We start from the raw sequence: 18172 nt of genomic DNA, 5'->3' as shown, positions 1-18172 counted from the left end.
AAATATACTAGTTATGAACTATATAAACAGTTGGTTTGAAATTGAAATACATTGTTCTTTGCATTGCAGGACTATAGTTACTTGTAAATGCCATGTTTTCCTTTGCTTAGTAAATGTGCGGAGTAGATGTACGCATCTGAGGCAAGACATGAAGATCCCTGGTACCTACGATGACATTTTCAGATTTTAGCAATGAAATAACGCGGTTACTTTCTGAAGGTTGACTAAACTCTGAAGCTAACAATTATGCCACAACCAATTTTTCAAATAGGCGATACCCTATAACTAGTGAAGTTTTAGTCTCTGCTTATACTTCGCACTACTAAACTGGTAATTATGCTAAAACTACAGTGATCTCTTTTTATTTTCTATAGGCGCAATGAGCCAATTTCATCACTCATCATCTAATGCACAATTGGTCACCACTTACCTATGGTATAATAATAGGGCGTCTTCACAGATATCCTTGCATAATTCATTCCTCCCAGGAGCTCTCCCAGCAGTTGGTTCACTTGATGCTGCACTGCACTGAGACTGCCATTACCTGTTCAAAATAAAAACAGAGTACTATTAACTCAAATAAACGATATCTGGTATAAGGGCACATTTCAAATCTGTATAGAGCGAATACTGGGGACAATTTTAAAGGCCGCTCAAGAAATAAGATGTCAACATAGGAGCAATGGTCAATATTAAATGTTTGCCCATCTGGCTTCCTGCCCTTTCACAATACTAAAATGTAAATCTAAATTTTTAACACAAAGTTATAATTAATTGTAAGAGTTTACAATGTAATCTTAACAATTGACATCCCACCGTAAACCAGCTGAAATGTATTTCAATTTTGTGTGAAGGCATTGGTACAGTTATAAAAATAGTTTTGAAAATGTAATGTACAAATATTTTTACCAAGTCTTAGGTGTAACAAAAAATAACGCAATATGAATATTTCGGGCAAACCAGGCTCACTGTCAATAAATCATTAAAATCTCATATTAGAATATATGTCCTTTAAATATGCTTTCTTAAGAGCAACTGGTCAGCAAATGTTTTGTTCTAGTATTTTAAGATGAATTCTAGGTAGGTGACTTTTTTTTTTTTTAACAGCCTTTAAAAGACATTGTATGATAATCCCGGGTTTCACTTACAGGCAAATCATTTCTGAAGATTTACAAACTATACTAACATTTTGAGAGAGACTGCTGCGGAATCAGGACATATTTCTAAACATCTCCATGGAAGACAAGAACATAAGATCCTTAATTATAGGGAAAAAATAAACAAATTGCAAATCGGGTTTAGAGCACTGGCATACTACAAGATACTGTATTCCTGCGCTTCCCCTCAAACCCTGCATTATCATGTCTATGGAGACCATGCTAAGCCCTTATTACTCTCAATACTGGGACACATGTACAACTTATCACCTGATGCACAACGTCATAAAACTAAAATCACCTTTCCAAAAATCCAAACAATCCTTTAAATTGTAAAAAAGACATGACTTTGAGGAACCAAAAACAAACAAAAAAACTTCTCTAACGGAGTGTTACTAATTTCTTAACTAGGACCTTCTCAGCCTTTCCTATCCTTGTGCAACCCTTTACACAAATGTACTAGCCCTAACAGCCACATAGGCGGACCACACGTCAATAGCTTGTCTGAAGTGACAGGCTACCCAAGGCTATAAACTCTGGGCAGACTTATGATCTGGAGAGCATGTGGTAAGTCTAGTGAAGCTACAGAATAAGACCTCTTCCAAAGCAATGAGCAAGTATGTCCTCCCTTAAACTGATGTATGATCACATATATTTAGGGCCTCTCTTCTACATCAAGCCTCTTCCATCGGAGTGCCTTTTCTCCCACCGGGAACTACTAGAAAGCCCGGTATGTAAGTACAGACAGGCCATTTGCAAAGAGACTAGATGAGCTTTTATTGGAAGCAGAGCCAGAAACCCACAATCGGAGTAAAAAGACTGACCTACATTATAAGAGCAGTTACACATACTGTCTGGTCCCCAACTTAAGTGGTCCGACTTCAACTTCCTACACATTAATCTCCTCGAACTGCTTTGAAGACCTCTATGTGAAAAATTAAAAGGCTGGATTTTTACTTTAGAACAGCTCAAACTGCAATCCATGTATATAATATCCTAGAACACAACACCCTTGAGAAGCCCACTGTTCTTATGGTTCTGGATTATACCATCATTATCATAACAGAGGACAGGTGCTACCACTTGATACGTATTAAATGGACAAAGCATTCACATACCATGACATCTAAGTGGCTGCAGTGCCTCACTGTTACGGATCGTACTCTGTATTCCCTCACCTGCATTGTTAGTAGTTTGCAGTTTAAGTTTAGTTCAGTACAATAGCTATTATTGCATTAGCACTGTATACTTGTAGTTGGTCAACAGTGGCCTTGCTACTGGCTGGCATAAAATGTATTATGTAGCTTTGAATTGTATTATTCTGTATTTAATTTGTATACAAATATAAGATTGTAATTTGTCCTGGGCACATGCTCTCCACTTACATTTGCAGGTAAAGTGACCTCAATGGCTCATCCAAATCAAAGATGCAAAGATTATATAAAATGGGAGTTAGAACGCACCCTTATTTAACGCCAGCTATACATCGAACTCTACTTACAATAAGCTCATCACTGCCGTATCATCCAGTCCAGATTGACAGCAATTACCAATGAAAGCAATAATGATGGGATATCAAACTTATCTAACTTGAACTGCAGAAGCTCAATCAATCCAGTGGAACACTATGGTGAAGATTAAGAACATTATGGTGAAAATTAGGAACATTATGGTGATGATTTACAACACACCGTGACCCACAGATTTGCTAGTCTTTAATGTAAGTGCTGCAACATTATTCACTGTGGACATCCCTCAATGAACGCCATCCTAGGTCTTCAGGGGCTAAACGGAACTGTCTGGCAATTGTGAAGGTGATGCAGTATGTTCAACGCAAACACTTTCCGAAGAGGTCTCAGAACCACTATCAAATGGTAATTCAAAGTTTATGTCCGCATATTTTTGTGGATAGGTATTCAGGGACATTTTCAAGGCTTTGTAGAGGATCATAATCTTAGGTGTAGACCTAAGGAGTGGAACAAGCAATGTTGACCACCAGGCCATTGATGAACTAATACTCTTATTTTCAGACTCAGAGTATGGTCCCAATCCAATCGTCCCCACCTTTTGCCACAAACCATACCTAAATGATAGGGACTCTGCTTGACCTCCATAAAATAAAGTCATTGGTCACTCTACTAAACTTGTTACCTCACTCTTTCACTCTCCTCTTACTTCGCCTCCATCCCTCACTAATCTAAAAAAGGCAACACAGAAATTTTTCTTGACCTTATTCCGATTTTTATCATCTCAGCAAACTGAGTACCTTACTTTCAAGTACAACTAATTTGATGTCACTTTGAGATAAACGGAAATGCCAATTCTGAGATGTGAACAGCTATCTTTGTGGCAAGATTCAAATAAAAATTTCAGTAATCAATAAGGAATAGGCCCCTCCTTCATTAACTAGAAGTAATGCGGACCAATAAACTCAAAACACTGGGCATAAGATTAAGCCAGCCAAATTATGCAATCCGGAGGTGTGCATGCCAGGGCCTTAATGGGACATTTCTCAGCCTCTGCTGGGCAGCCAAACTTGTCCCTAACTAAATTAATACTAGGCACTGCAGCATGAGGTCACTTTCTATTTTGTCTAACATGAGAAAAGCTATGAAAACATTAAAACATAATCCAGAATGTAAGTGAAGTCAGGAAGCCATTTTGGGCCACCAAATACTTTGGACGTAAGGCTTGGGATGCCACCTAGAGTTCTAACATTTAAAAAAACTTGTAAGTGTTCCAGCAGATAGTAGATTCCTGGTCTTCTGTAGACACTTTTTGTATTAGGATATGTAATCTAAGTAATACCACACACCTTATTAAAAAGCTTCAATTACATCATCATTTAATATCCCTCACTATACATTGTGTTAATATCATCAATTAAAAAGATAAAGTCAGGGAGATAATAGGCTAGTGGACCAGAGAAATCTGACCTTCAGTAATCAAGGTGTGATTGGAGTCAGATCGAAGGCAACAGTTCAATATTATCTGAATTACACTCTTTGGCATAAGGCATAAACAACCTATCAATTAAAGAATTCAGGACCTTTAAACAAATCATCTACACTACAGGTTTCAATTGGGCAACTAATAAGTGGCGCCCAACTTAGGTCTAGCCCCAAAATCATTTATAGCTGGTTTTATGGACTTTAAAGTACTCTGAAACATTTTGTCCAACAGTCTGATATGAAAAAGAGAATGGTTTTTAAAATTTCATGTCAGTCTGTTTCAAAATCTCCAAGGATTAACTATGTTCCATAAACTCATACTTAACAAGATTAGGGTAGGAGAGAAGCTAAGCTTTGTTTGACAATCAGTCAACTACTCAAGGTCCACCACATTCATACCATTTAATTCAGGTATCCTCCCAGCAGCCAATAGCTCTACAAAAGGAAGATAGCAGCTTTAAGGTGATTTAGTGCTTTGGGCAACATGGGGTAACCATGACGAGTCAAATCGTCATCCTTAGACAGTAAATGTTTTTAGGATTTGCATATGAACAGTCCTTGGACATTAGTTTTTTCTCACCATTGTGTACACCATCAAGAAAGGTTTAGGAGTCTTCCTTCGTTTAATCACAGACATGTTTTATATTTTGCCACCATGCAAATATCATATTGGCTAAAATGGAGAAGGATAGAAAATCCCTGTACCAATTCTTCAAATGCTGGGAGAGGATGTGGCCTAATGGCTAAAGCGGTCGACCTGGAAGCTGGGGAACTGGGTTAGAGTCTTGGCAGGGATGCTCAACATCCTGTGATTCTGGGAAAATCACTTAATCTCCCCTTGCCTATAAAAAATATTAATGTGTCCATCTGTAATGTAGCTGGTGCTCATGTAGAGTGCTCCGATATCTTCTGGTCGAGTTTGCGCTATATAAAACTCTAAAAATAAAAAATAAAACATGTTTTCTTTTGGAAATATCTTTAGAAGGAAAATGAAAGATGAGAGATCAATTCACCATACTCCGATGTACTTAAACACAGCTGTGGGATTGCATTTAAAAGCTGCAGTAACTGAAAGTGATTCAGATGGCAATCATGTTCACCAAAAGGAAAAACAAGTATGCAGTACAATTCAGCCTTCTCATACTAGATTACATATCTGAAGCCTCTCTCACTCCAGGTCCTGCCAAGTTCTACTTCTAGTGAGCAAACACCTCAGGAACCAGGGGGTTTCCTCTCTCCATACAGGGGTTATTCCTACAACTTCTCCAGTGGATCTTTTTTTTCTAGCTACATTTGTAGCTTATTCTCTATTTGTCTTAGCCTTCTAATTTGAAGCTTGTCGTTTTTCCTCCTTTTCAAGCCCACAACAAGGATTTCACTGAAGCAGTACTAACTTAAATTAAACATCACTTTGCAGACTTTGTGACCTTGATCATCAAAAGTCAGTTTCTGGATCCACATTTGGTAGACCCAATTTCCTAAGGAGCTAAACATGAAATTATCTGCATTGGTGCTTCACGCTCGGAGTAGCCTTTTAAATCATATTGGCCTGGTTGCAAACTTTAGTTTTTCTCTAAGAGAGAGCCTGCCCTCTTTGGATTAGGACGTAGACAAAAGCATTTAACAATAATAAGATGCTTAAAATATCACTTCAAGCAACAGGATTATCACAATAGTCCCAAACGTGCTTAACTCTTGCACTGGTGCCCCTCTAATCCTTTTTACCACCTCAGCCTTACATACCCCTATTTCACCAAATGCTGCAACACCAAACTGAGCATCAATAAGTATCGGGCCTGTGAATTTTAGGATAAAAATCTTTTATTTGTTTTGAACAAAGCACTGGTCTGCAACCACCGGCAGGCAAGTATAAATGGTATATCGGCCTCCCCAACACCCACCCCCGCTCTGCCCCACAACAGCTAGAGTCTCAATATGAATGTTTCTCAGACATCTGTGACCTTTATCAGTCCTTGTACTGCATCAGTTCTCCTTCACCTTTTCCCGTGTCTGTGTGCAGGACTCTTCAGTATTTAGGCAATGTGACTTCTTTAGCCAAGTATCGCAGGAATGGCTACCAGGCTTCGTCAAAGTGCTGGAGTTTCTCAGAGAGGCCATAAGTGATTGTAACCACAATATCCCAAATTTTGCCAAATCTGCTTCACAGCAAATAAGGCTACAGCCAACTGTCTCCTACTCTTAGAAAGTAGGGGAAATACTTGTCCTTTGGCAATACCCAAGATGATATATGCTGGAAACCTAAACATCCCATCAATAGTGTTCAATACTTTCTTCCACAATGTTAGGAGTTTGGGGCATGGCCAGAGCAAATACACCAGCATCATTCTCTCCACAGCCTCTCTAGCATTTTTTGGATTTCCGTCAGTCCGGATTGCTTTACTGGACTGGTGTATGGTACCAGTATGAAGAAATTTTAATTTGTTGCTTTCACTGCTCTGTCTGTATTCTGGATTTTAGCATGCATTTCCTTCAACTCTCTATCTGTCAACGTTCTCCATAGTTTCTTTTCCCATCGTCGCCTCCTGGCATTTTTGCCTGCTCCTCCAGGTTCTGCAGAAGTTTGTATAGTCCAGAGATTAGTTTCTTATCTTTCACACTCAACCATTTTTCATACTTAGGCAGTGGTCTATCTATCATTTGTTGAATGTCAGTGTGTACTGCCAGGTGCTTCACTCGTGTGTATCTAAACCGTTTTGATTCCAGGAAGGCAAAACTTCACTTTAGTGTCTTAAAGGGGACTATTCAGCCACTATCAAATAGTTCGCAGAAACTGTTACAGCCCTTCTTCCTCCATACTACAGATGCCCCTTTTTCCATATCTGGAGTGAACTCTGGGTTTCGTAATATGGGGTCATGTGCGATGGGAAGGTGAAAGAAGCATTTACAGTAGCTACCTTGTTCCATACCCCAATGTTACACTGGTTACTGGAGACAGTAAAAATCCCACCTTTGTTTTTGTTTCTTCAGCCATGGGACAACTTTTATAAAAGAGTCCTTGCTATTGATTGATCAATAAAGTAAAATTGCTTCTCCGACTCATGGATACCATTCCGCCATATACCAGAGTGGAGCTGCCTTTAGATTGATTTTAAATCCAGACACTCTACCAACTGACTGAATTCCTGAGGCAGTGCTGGGGTGGAGTACCTGGGACTGGCTACCATAACCATGATGACATCAGCATACGTCGTCAATGTGTGCTTATCCCTTTCTATCTTCACCCCTTGTATTGAATTGCTTCTGATGTCTGCTAGGGCCTCTACATGAGGGTGAATAATATATGGGAGAGAGAACAACTTTGACCAGTCTCCCTCCCTTTTCTAAACTTCTCTTAGTTGCAGGTATTGACCTGCCTCTAGGTTTTTATATTCATTTAGGACCCAGTAAACAGATCTGTCTCCCACTCATACAACTTCATTGTATTCTTGATGAAAATGTGTGCAGCCACACCATTTTAATTGTTCTGTGTACACAGTCAATTATGTGTAGTAATTTCTTGGTATTTTCCCAGCACCCTCTTTCAGGGACAAACCCCAAATGATCTGGCTCTATCAGTCCAGGTATTATCCTCCCCATTCTTGCTGCAAGGATGCCTCTTATCAGTTTGGCAGCCCTATTAATTATTAAATGGCTCGGTATGAGCTACAAAGGGGATTTATTAGTTTAGCACTGACTTGATGCCATTATCCTAAAGTACCCATCTAATTCCATCTTCTGTCAACCCCAGCTCCTGAATACACAATCAGTATTCCTTGAACTCTTCACCGGTGACTGTCTTTGCAACATACAGCTGATAAGTTTTTAAAGGCGTTGGCTATATATTTGTCATCTTTGTTTTGCATCCTTCCAAACCCTTGGTTTAAAGCTACACTTTCTTTGGCTTTTTAGTACAGTTTACCAGCTGAAAGCCTACCCTCCTAGGCCCAACCATTTTAATTTCTTAGTTCAATTCTTAGCAGTGCATATTATGCTTTGCTTGCGCCAAGCACCTTGATCAGAGCTTTTCAGAGATGCACGTTTTCTTCATCTTGGTTTGTACACTTGTCAGTTTATTCCATCTCTTTCATTTGGTTCTCAACCTATTCTCTCCCTGTTTAAAAGTGTATATGTTGACAATATACACCCCCTACCACTTTTTTAATTGCATCCCAAAGCAGTCAGTCTATCTGTAACATCCCCTTTATCATTTTATTCAATAAATATTTCTATAGTTTCTTATATTTGGTTCAGTACTTCAGGAGACCTCAGCAACTGTGACCACATTGGGTGGGGCTTGCACAGAAATCTGCCTCCACTATATCAAGGCAGAACCGCCACACTTCATTAGTTCCCTACACTCCTCCGGTTTGCCGGGTGGCTGTCTGAACAGTTATGTTAGTTTACACTTCACTCTCTCAGGATCCTACCCCTCTCTGTATTTGTGTACACAAGGCATTCTACTTCAGTTAGTATGTTACTGGAATACCTCTCTGGCCATGCAGTCTAGGCTCTGATATCACTGCAATCATGGCATCCTTAAAACTATTGTGAAACGGCATGCATGCTGAGAGTTGCACTCTCCTTTACCACTCCCTAAATGGGCGCTGACAGTCTACTCCTGTTGAGCCTTCTAACCCTTATTTCTTCTCGCAGCTCTTACTGTGTGAAGCTCGGATTCTCCATCCTCACCTATTTGTCCTGGTCTTACTCTTTACCCTTTCTTCACACTAAGCCACTGGGTGCCCTCCGATAGGGGATGCCATCTTCGATACGTCTCTTCTCTCCTGAACCGCCTTCCCACATTCACCTACCAACATAATACCAAACTGTGCTGTTACTGTCAGGTCACTTCACCCTAACACAGGATCTGTGTGGCTTCTTCACTCTTTCTTCGCAGCACAGGAGTCCCTCTCCATGTTTTAGTCGATTACCGGCACCCTGGTTCAATGTCAGCTAATATCTTGTCTTCAAGGCGCATGTGTAAATCTCGGAAATCTTTTTTAGGTTTCTGAAAAATGATTTTTAGGAGAATTATCCAGGGGAGTGCTCTATGTCAATATTTGATGATAAATGCACCAATTTAACGGGATGATTTCAAAGCACGAAACAAAGCTACACTACACTGCAATTTGTGTTGCAATACCCAAGTTTTGACAATGAAGTAAATACTGCCACTACAAGTTTTTTCAGAAAGACAGTTTCAGATCCCAGGGCCACGGTGCACACAGGAGCAACTGGTCCCCAGGTTTGGATGCTGTGGTTGTTTGCCTCTATCGTCCATAAGACCAACTTACTGTGATTCTGCAAACTGGGACACAAACTACACCTTCAGTACTGGACTCTGTGAGAACGATGGTAAACAGTCATAGATTTCTTAGGGATGTTAGTGAGAAGGTACAACAGGCTCAGCACTCAATAGACACCCAGCAGCACAATAACGTGATTGTCCAGCCCAAGTACTTTATTACGCAGTAAAACTCAATACTATACAACATCATGCAGGGAATGGAAGTCTTACAGTCTTTCACCAGGGGCCAGCGTCGGGTCCGTGGCTGGGTTACTTCGAGGAGTGTGGGACTGTGCAGCGGAGTCTGATCGGGAGCACATCTAGGACAGTTTCATGGGTAGTCACTCAGTTGCTCAGCACGTGTTGGCAAGTGCCTCGAAGCAGCAGCTTTAATTTGAGCAGTGCAGTCTGCAAGTACACACAATTGGCAAGTGCAGAGGCTCGCCACAATATCGTACCGTTTGGGCACACACAGACAAGTGTCACCGCAGGGTTGAAATGGAGATCAGCTTGGGCACACTTCTCTGCTTCTGTGATAGTGGCTGACTTCAAACCAGGAGCAAACCACATGTTTAGTGGGTGGAACCACAGTACTTGGGTCCAAACTAGCATTCAGTTCCTCATGCAGGGATGGCTCGCCTCCTTCCCCCTTTTGCCAGACAGGACACATCTTGGCTTTTTCTTCAGATCCAGCTTTAGGTGATGCCACTCACCTCTAAGAAGCTGGTTGTCAGGCAGATACCAGCACTAGGGGGGGTAGGGTGCAGCAGTCCTCTGGCTACTCTGAGGCGCTCCCAAAAAGATCTTGGGATTGGAAATACAAGTAGGTAAGCAGCTCCTATGTTTATACAGGAATGGCAGTCAGGGGATGCGTTTTCTGTATTTGCACTTTCAGAACAGGTTTGGATTGGTTCTCCTTTCATGTGCCCTTCTCAGGCTGTCTTCTAGACACCACTTTTGTACTGACGACCACAGCCGGGTTGTCTCCATGCCGAGGCACCCACACAAAAAAACACACCTGACACAGATCAGGAGGAGAGACAAAAGGTGACCTCTTCTATGCGAACCTTTACACACTGGCAACAGGAACTGTAGTTCCAGCTTTTACCACTGCGATCCACTTTAGGCCGTTTCAGGAAGACTAATCAGCAGTCCTCTGAAGTGGAAGCCTGCCCCCTCTTTCCTCACTTCATTATCTAGGCTCCCTCCCATCAGTCTTAGGATTGTCATAAATATACTTCCACTGTCTGCGAAAGGAACCATACCTCCATCTTGTGCACAGGAACATGTCAGGAGTTCCCAAAACTGAACCCGCAAGCCTGTGTCACTCTGGTTCACTCACTAAAGTGTGTAAAAGGAAGACTACACAAAAATTATTATACTAGAGGGTCAGTAGGCCTCCAGTCCTGTGATATAGGTAAAAAGTCTGGTCACACAAGGATTTCCAAAAACACTGCATGAAGCTATCTCAGCGCTACATTCATGAACCTGCAAAAGGGACAGTAAACCTATTCCCAGTAAACCATCAAACCCCTACCCAAAAGAAACTTTCGCAAATAAGATGGCAAAGCCTTTTCTGACTCAGCTCAAAAATATTGTGTTAGACCTGACACCTTTGGCGTGGTTTTTCCCCCATCTTTTTGCCTCTGACTCATGTATTTTTGATGCTGTGCTGGATTTCGTTTTTGCTGGTTTAGATGTTTTGGACACTCTGCCACTGCTGATCAGTGCCAGAGTGTAAGTGCTACCTCTGTAAATTGTCATATTGATTGAATATACCTGATTGACATATTTGTATCACCATGAAGTCCCTAGTAAAGTGCACTGTGTGTGCCAGGGCTGGTGATGACAGATGCTACTAGTGGGCCTGCAGCGCAGATTGCGCCACCCACATGAGTAGCCCTAAACTGGTGACTCAGGCCTGCCAGCGCAGGGCCTGGGTGCAGTCAGTGACTGCCATGTCCCCCTGGCCAGTGTTCCCCCTGGATGGGCCTAACCCTTCCCTGTCTGTGCACATCAGTCATCCCTATGGAAGGCTCAGGGTACCCCCCTGGGCAGGGTGCAGTGTATGGATAAGGTAGAGCATGTACTAGTGCAGGTCACATGCTCTGGTAGTGGGCAGCAGCCATTTTGTGCGCTCACTGCTGTAAGGCTATCTTGCTCCATAGAATAACATGGGGGAGGCTGGTCCCAGTGGATACCAGCCTATCTTCTCATAGGAACAAGATGGGACATAGGTGAAAGATATTCCTGAACTCAGAATTTAATAACACATATTTTAGTGAGGGTTGTTTTTGAATCCTGTGTTTGAGAATAGTACTTTTAGAAAGTGGCTGTTCTCTTGTCTGAACCTTTCTGTGTGCCTGGGCCTGTTTGTGGATTGCCTGTCTGGTCTGAGTGTGACAGGGGCTGCAGAGCCCCCGGAGGGAGGGGGTCGGAGTCAGCCCGTGGATGAAAGGCAGCATCTGCTGCCAGGGAAGCGGGAGGAGATAGCGCCTGATAGTGAAGGGCTGTGCCTGCCTGGCCACCATGCTGGCTCCCCCTCCTGCCGGCCAACTGTCACCTCTGACCCTGATGCTGACAGGAGAAGGAAACCAGAAACACCCAGCGCTCCAGCAACCCCCAGAACTGGTTTAGACCGGGCTCAGGGCCCCCTTGCACACAAGACTTCAAAAGACTTCAAAGGACTTCAAAGACTTTTAGGGGTATAAGAGAAGGACCCCTGACTACAGAAGATTAGATTCTAAGATTCTACAATCAAGAAGGAACCTCTGCTGGAAGAAGGACTGCTGGAGAACAAGAGGAAGATTGCCTTGCTGTGTGCTCTAAGGGCTGACCTGTTCTGCTGTTGCAACTGAAAGCTGTGGAGGAGAAAGGGACTTTTGCTGTGTGCTGTGACCCTACCTGCTTGAAACTGCAAGATTTTGCTGTGTGCTGTGTCTGCAAACTTGAATCTCCAAGGGCCTGAGAAGAGCTGGCCCCCTGTCTGCAACCCAGGGACATAAAGGTTGCCCAAGGACTACAAAACTCTGCTGTGCCCCCTGAAGCTGCTGTGTGGCGACGAGATCGTGAAACCCTGTAGTTTGGCTGCTTAGCGCACTGGCTGCTCTCTAATTTGAGTGAGGGCGCCGCGCTGACCCAGCCTGCTGTGTGGCCAAGATCGACGTGTTCATCGACACTTGTGTGTGGTGCAGACCGGAGAATTGTGGGCCTCCCTAGCGCAAGAAGCGCTGAAAAACCAGTGTGGGCGTGTCACCGTCGCAGCCCGGGGTCAGACACCCTCGTAGAAGTGCCCCGTATCTTGCCGGTGTTTATGCTGCGAAGATCGAGCCCGCCGCGCTCGGATCGGGTGAAAGAGCCGAGCCCCCTCACCAGAGCCGCGACGGGATTGGCTGTTGGAGCGTAGCGTCATCAGCGAGGCCGCGCTGCCATTGGTTGGCGGCCTCGCGTTCAGAGGGGCTCGTCACAGGAGCCGCGACGGGATTGGCTGCCTGGACTGAAGCTGTAGGGAGAGCCGAGGAATTGCCGTGATCACCGCCGGGACCGGGGAAGACTGACCTGACCTCGCCGAGGGATTCCAGAGCGTCCCGCACCCCTGGCCTGCCGTCCCCCACAAGGTGAGCAGCACCACCTCCCCCGCCGCTCGTTGGATTGTCGAGAGCGGGCGGGAGAGGAAAGGGGACCGGCCGGGGCGGGGACGCGTGCGATCTGCACGGCACGGTGCGCCTGAGGCACAAGAGACAGCGAGGTTGTACCTGGGGAAAGAAAGAGTCCCGGGGCCTCGCGAAGAAGCGCATTTGCAGCGCTTGAAGCCCCCAAGTAAGATTACCCGTGGGCAGTGTTTTGAATGCTCGTTTTTAGAGCTTAGACCAACAAAGTAAATATCCCTCGTTTTTGGGTATTGAAGAGATAAGAGACTTGAGACTATCTTTTTATTAAGAACTTCCTATTTACAAGGGCATCCATTAAGATTAAGTGCAACCTTTACCTGAAGAAGTGATTATCGTGTATTACTGCTTTTTACTGCCTGCAACTAGATAAAGTTATATTTTTACAAAATATACTTACCTGTGTGGTCTCAGTTTGTGGTGGATTGGGGATTACTGTGGTGTTAAGTGCAATTATTATACACATTGCCTTGGGGATAAGCCTGCCTGCTCGCGCCAAGCTACCTAGAGGGAGAGCGGAGGTTGTCTACTGTGTGTATTCTTTCACCCTGACTAGAAGCAAGGGTCCCTACTTGGTCTAAGGTACTTACCTCTGCCAACTAGAGACCCCCAGATCTAACATTGTTGGACAGCGGTGCGGATTTTGAACTAATAATTGCACTTGACGTACAGTGATTTCTTGTACATCACTAGTCTAGTTTAGCAGCACAGGTTGCGCAAGATTTTTTCTTTTTGGTGAAACCTTTTTAGTGGAAAAGGTTAGGAAGCATCATGTCTCAGAAAGCGCCAAGCGTGAGTGTAGAAGTGGAAGTGGAATTTGAAATCCAGGAGTTGTTCATCTATAGCAAGGAGCAACTGAAAAAATTCTGCAAACAGCTTGGATGCCCAGCGAAGGGCGGCGCAAACAAGGAAGAGCTAAGGAAAGCTCTGAGGGCCTGGTGGGAGGCAAAACATGGTGATCCAGAAGCTGATATTGGAGAGGGAGGCACACAGGAGAATGTTTTTTTGTCCAGTGAATTGCCAGTGAGGAAGCCAGGGTCTAGGACTGGCAGCAACCACTCCAGTAGGATTATTTCTCCAAAGGAGGTGGAGGAGAATCAGAGAGCTAGGGCCCATGAGATTGAGCTTTTTAAGCTCAAAGCACAAGCAGACGAGAGGAGACTGCACCTTGAAGCTGAGAAAGAGGCGCAGGAGAGAAGAAACGCTCTCGCTTTGGAGGAGAAGAAACTCCAATTGGCTCACGAGTTGAGCATGAGGGAGCTGGACATTAAAGCTAAAAAGGAGGAGTCCAGTTCTAATGGTGGCAGCGCACAACCAGTACAAGCGGGTAAGGTATACATACCAAAGGATCTGGTACAGAATTATCAGAGGGGTGAGGATATTTATGCGTGGTTCAGAGCGTATGAACTTGCCTTAACGATGAATGAAGTGCCTAAGAAGAATTGGGGGGCAGGATTGTGGAAGCATTTTGAGGCCTCTGGGAGGGATGTTTTGGCACCCTTAGAAGCAGCAGGTACTTTATCCTACCCCGCTATGAAGGAGGCTTTGTGCCTCAGGTATGGGCTCACTTCAGAACAGTACCGCCAGAAGTTTAGGAACTTCAAGAAGCTTGATTCAAGTACTTGGGTGGAGTGTGTGAGTATGTACATGCGTGCACTGGAGGGTTGGATAAAGGGCAGCAAAGTTACTGATTATGTGGGGTTGTGTCACTTGATTAGTTGGGAGCACTTAAGTAGTTTATGTGTTCCAGAGCTGCGCCAGCATCTTTTAGATAGCAAGTTAACTGATCCCAGTGAGCTTGCTAAAGAGGCGAACCGCTGGACTAGCACCAGGGTCCACAAGGGGGTGGTAAGTACCCCAGCCAAAGGTGGACAGGGTCCCCAGCAGAAGAGTTGGGGGGACACGGGTAATCAAAAGAAGTCTTCTAAAGGGCCTCAAAATGGTTCACAGGAGAAGGTGTCTCAACCCCCCAAGCCTAAGAAGTCCTGGCCCCATAAGGGCACGCAGGACAAAAGGGCCCCGCCTACTTGCTATTCATGTAGGGAGGTGGGGCACATTGCCCCCAAATGTCCAAAGAAACCTCCAGCACCCACTGGTGCTCCAGCACCGGCGTTAGCCAGTGTAGCTTTGGGAGGGGATTTGATTTCTAGTGGGGAGGAGGGGTTAGCATTGATGACCCTTGTCTCTCTAGGAGACCAAGAGATGGCCCAGGACACCTTGCTGCCCCAAAACACTAAGAAATACGGGCAGAAGGTGACCATCAATGGACAGGAAATAGAGGCTCTGAGAGACACAGGGGCCAGCGTGACATCTGTCAGCTGTCGGTGGGTGTCTGAAGAGCAAATTGTTCCCAAGGTACTCCGGCCTGTGGTGGCATCTGACAGTTCAGTGCGCTACTGCAAGTTGGCAAATGTTTCATTTGAATGGGGAGGGGTCTCCGGTATTTTGGAAATTGTTGTAAGTGATGCCTTGCCTGTAGATTGTCTATTAGGTAATGACCTGGAGAGCTCCCCATGGAAAGAGGTGGAGCACAGGACTCACTTGGAGATGTTGGGTTTGCCTGCGTGGATCTGCGTGTCCACCCGTGCAATGACAGCCAGAGAGGGCGGTCTAGCAGAACTGGAGCCTGGAACAATGGCCCAGGAACCTGCCAAGAGAGGAAGGGGTTGAGGGCGCGGGAAACCAGCCCCCACTGTTCCCACGGTCCAGGAGGAAGCAGACCCTGAGGGGGATGCCCGGGAACCAACAGGGGGAGCAGGTGGCCGAACTGGGGGAATTGCCTGAGCTGTCCCAGTGGCAGCAAGAGGGTGGTCCCTCCAGGGAGGAATTCTGCCAGGCTCAGAAGGAGTGCCCTTCTCTCATTGGTGTGCGGCAACAGGCTGCAGACCAGGCAGCAGGCCTGGGGTCCAAGGAGCATTTGATCTACTGGGAGGATGACTTACTTTATAGTGAGCCTAAGTTTGCTGAGCCCGATGCAGCCCGTGTGCTGGTAGTACCCGAGCGCTTCAGGAACTTCCTACTGGGTCTGGCTCATGACGTGCCTCTCGCAGGACATCTGGGGCAAGACAAGACCTATCACAGGCTAGTCACCCATTTCTACTGGCCCCAGATGAAGAAGCACGTCTCTGCCTTTTGTAAATCTTGCCAGACTTGTCAGGCCAGTGGCAAGAGCGGAGGGAAGTGCGTGGCACCCCTCCAACCCTTTCCTGTGGCGAGCACCCCTTTTGAGCGGGTGGGCATTGACATCGTGGGGCCCCTGGACCCCAAGACAGCCCTAGGCAACAGGTTTATCCTGGTCTTGGTGGACCATGCCACTCGGTACCCGGAAGCCATCCCGCTCAGGACATTCACAGCCCCAGTGGTGGGCCGTGCCCTGATGGGGATCTTTTCCCGTGTGGGGTTCCCCAGGGAGGTGGTCTCAGACAGGGGGACAAACTTCATATCTAGGTATATGAAGTCCCTGTGGGATGAGTGTGGGGTGACCTACAAATTCACCACTCCTTACCACCCTCAAGGAAATGGGTTGGTTGAAAGATTCAACCGCACATTGAAGGGCATGATTATGGGCCTGGAAGAGCCCATGAGGCGGAAATGGGACGTTTTGTTACCATGCCTGTTGTTTGCCTACAGGGAGGTGCCTCAGAAATCCTTAGGGTTCAGTCCCTTTGAGTTGCTGTATGGCCACCTTGTCAGAGGGCCTCTCACTCTGGTGAAGGAGGGGTGGGAGAAATCCCGTGGGGAAAACCCCTCAGGATGTGTTCAGCTATGTGCTGGCCATTCGCAACCAGACCAAGCGCTTCAGGAAGCTCGCTCAAGAGAACCTGGAGGTTAGCCAGGAGGAAATGAAGAGATGGTATGACCAGAACACTTCTCTGGTTGAATTCCACCCTGGTCAGAAAGTGTGGGTGATGGCGCCAGTGGAGCCTTGTGCGCTCCGTGACAAGTGGTCTGGGCCATATGAGGTGGTGGAGCGCAAGAGCGAGGTTACCTATTTGGTTAACCTGAAGACTCCCAGGCAGCCCCTGAGAGTGCTACATGTGAACCGCCTCAAACCCCACTTTGAGAGGTCTGAAGTGACTATGCTCATGGCTACAGATGCTGGAGGGGAGGAGGATAGTGATCCTCTCCCTGACCTCCTGGCAGTCAAGGAGCAAGATGGGTCAGTGGATGGTGTGGTCCTCTCCCCCACCCTGACCCCAGAGCAGCAGAAGGACTGACGCCAAGTCTTGGGTCAGTTCGTCCCCCTGTTCTCCCTGACCCCAGGTGTCACCAAGTGGTGCGTCCACGATGTGGACACTGGAGACAGTCTGCCTGTGAAACAGAAGCTCTACAGGGTGGCTGACAAGGTCAGAGCCAGCATCAAGGAAGAAGTTTCCAAGATGTTGGCGCTAGGGGTTATTGAGCCCTCCAGCAGCCCCTGGGCTAGCCCAGTGGTCTTAGTGCCTAAGAAAGCTGCTACCCCCGGTGGCACCCCAGAACTTCGGTTCTGCGCGGACTACCGTGGGCTCAATGCGGTCAACAAGACTGGCGCGCACCCCATCCCCAGAGCGGATGAGCTGGTGGATCGGTTGGGAGCTGCCCAGTACCTGAGCACTTTTGATTTGACTTCAGGGTACTGGCAGATTGCCTTAACCGAGGGGGCAAAGGAGAGGTCAGCATTTTCAACGCCAGAGGGGCACTTCCAGTTCCGTGTAATGCCCTTTGGGTTGAAAAATGCCCCTGCCACATTTCAGAGATTGGTCAACCAGGTACTGGCGGGGCTGGAGAAATTCAGCGCAGCCTACCTGGATGACATTGCTGTGTTCAGTTCCACTTGGGAGGAACACCTGCAACACCTCTCTGAAGTGTTGAAGGCTCTGCAGAAGGCAGGCCTCACTATCAAGGCCAGTAAGTGCCAGATAGGGCAGGGATCTGTGGTGTACTTGGGACACCAGGTGGGGAGCGGCCAAGTGGCGCCCCTACAGGCAAAGATTGATACCAATCTGGCTTGGGAGCCCCCCAAGACTCAGACTGAGGTGAGAGCCTTTTTAGGTCTCACCGGGTATTACAGACGGTTTGTCAAAGGTTATGGCACCATTGTGGCCCCTTTAACAGAGCTGACATCTAGAA

General features: G+C 45.9%; 1 protein-coding gene across 2 annotated transcripts in view; it reads right to left on the bottom strand.

Moving 5' to 3' along the window:
* Window positions 1–18172, bottom strand: part of FASTKD1 (FAST kinase domains 1) — a 253793-nt gene that overhangs the window by 32659 nt on the left and 202962 nt on the right. For both annotated transcript variants that reach the window (XM_078681609.1, XM_078681610.1), the window contains one exon: window positions 431–544. In XM_078681609.1, coding sequence (XP_078537735.1) covers window positions 431–544 — 114 coding nt within the window. The remainder of the gene's footprint in view (window positions 1–430; window positions 545–18172) is intronic.

Source organism: Lissotriton helveticus, chromosome 3_1, assembly GCF_964261635.1.
Source record: "Lissotriton helveticus chromosome 3_1, aLisHel1.1, whole genome shotgun sequence".
Lineage (NCBI taxonomy): Eukaryota > Metazoa > Chordata > Amphibia > Caudata > Salamandridae > Lissotriton > Lissotriton helveticus.
The sequence above is the reverse complement of the archived record's forward strand: the minus strand, read 5'-3'. Positions and strand labels throughout refer to the sequence as shown.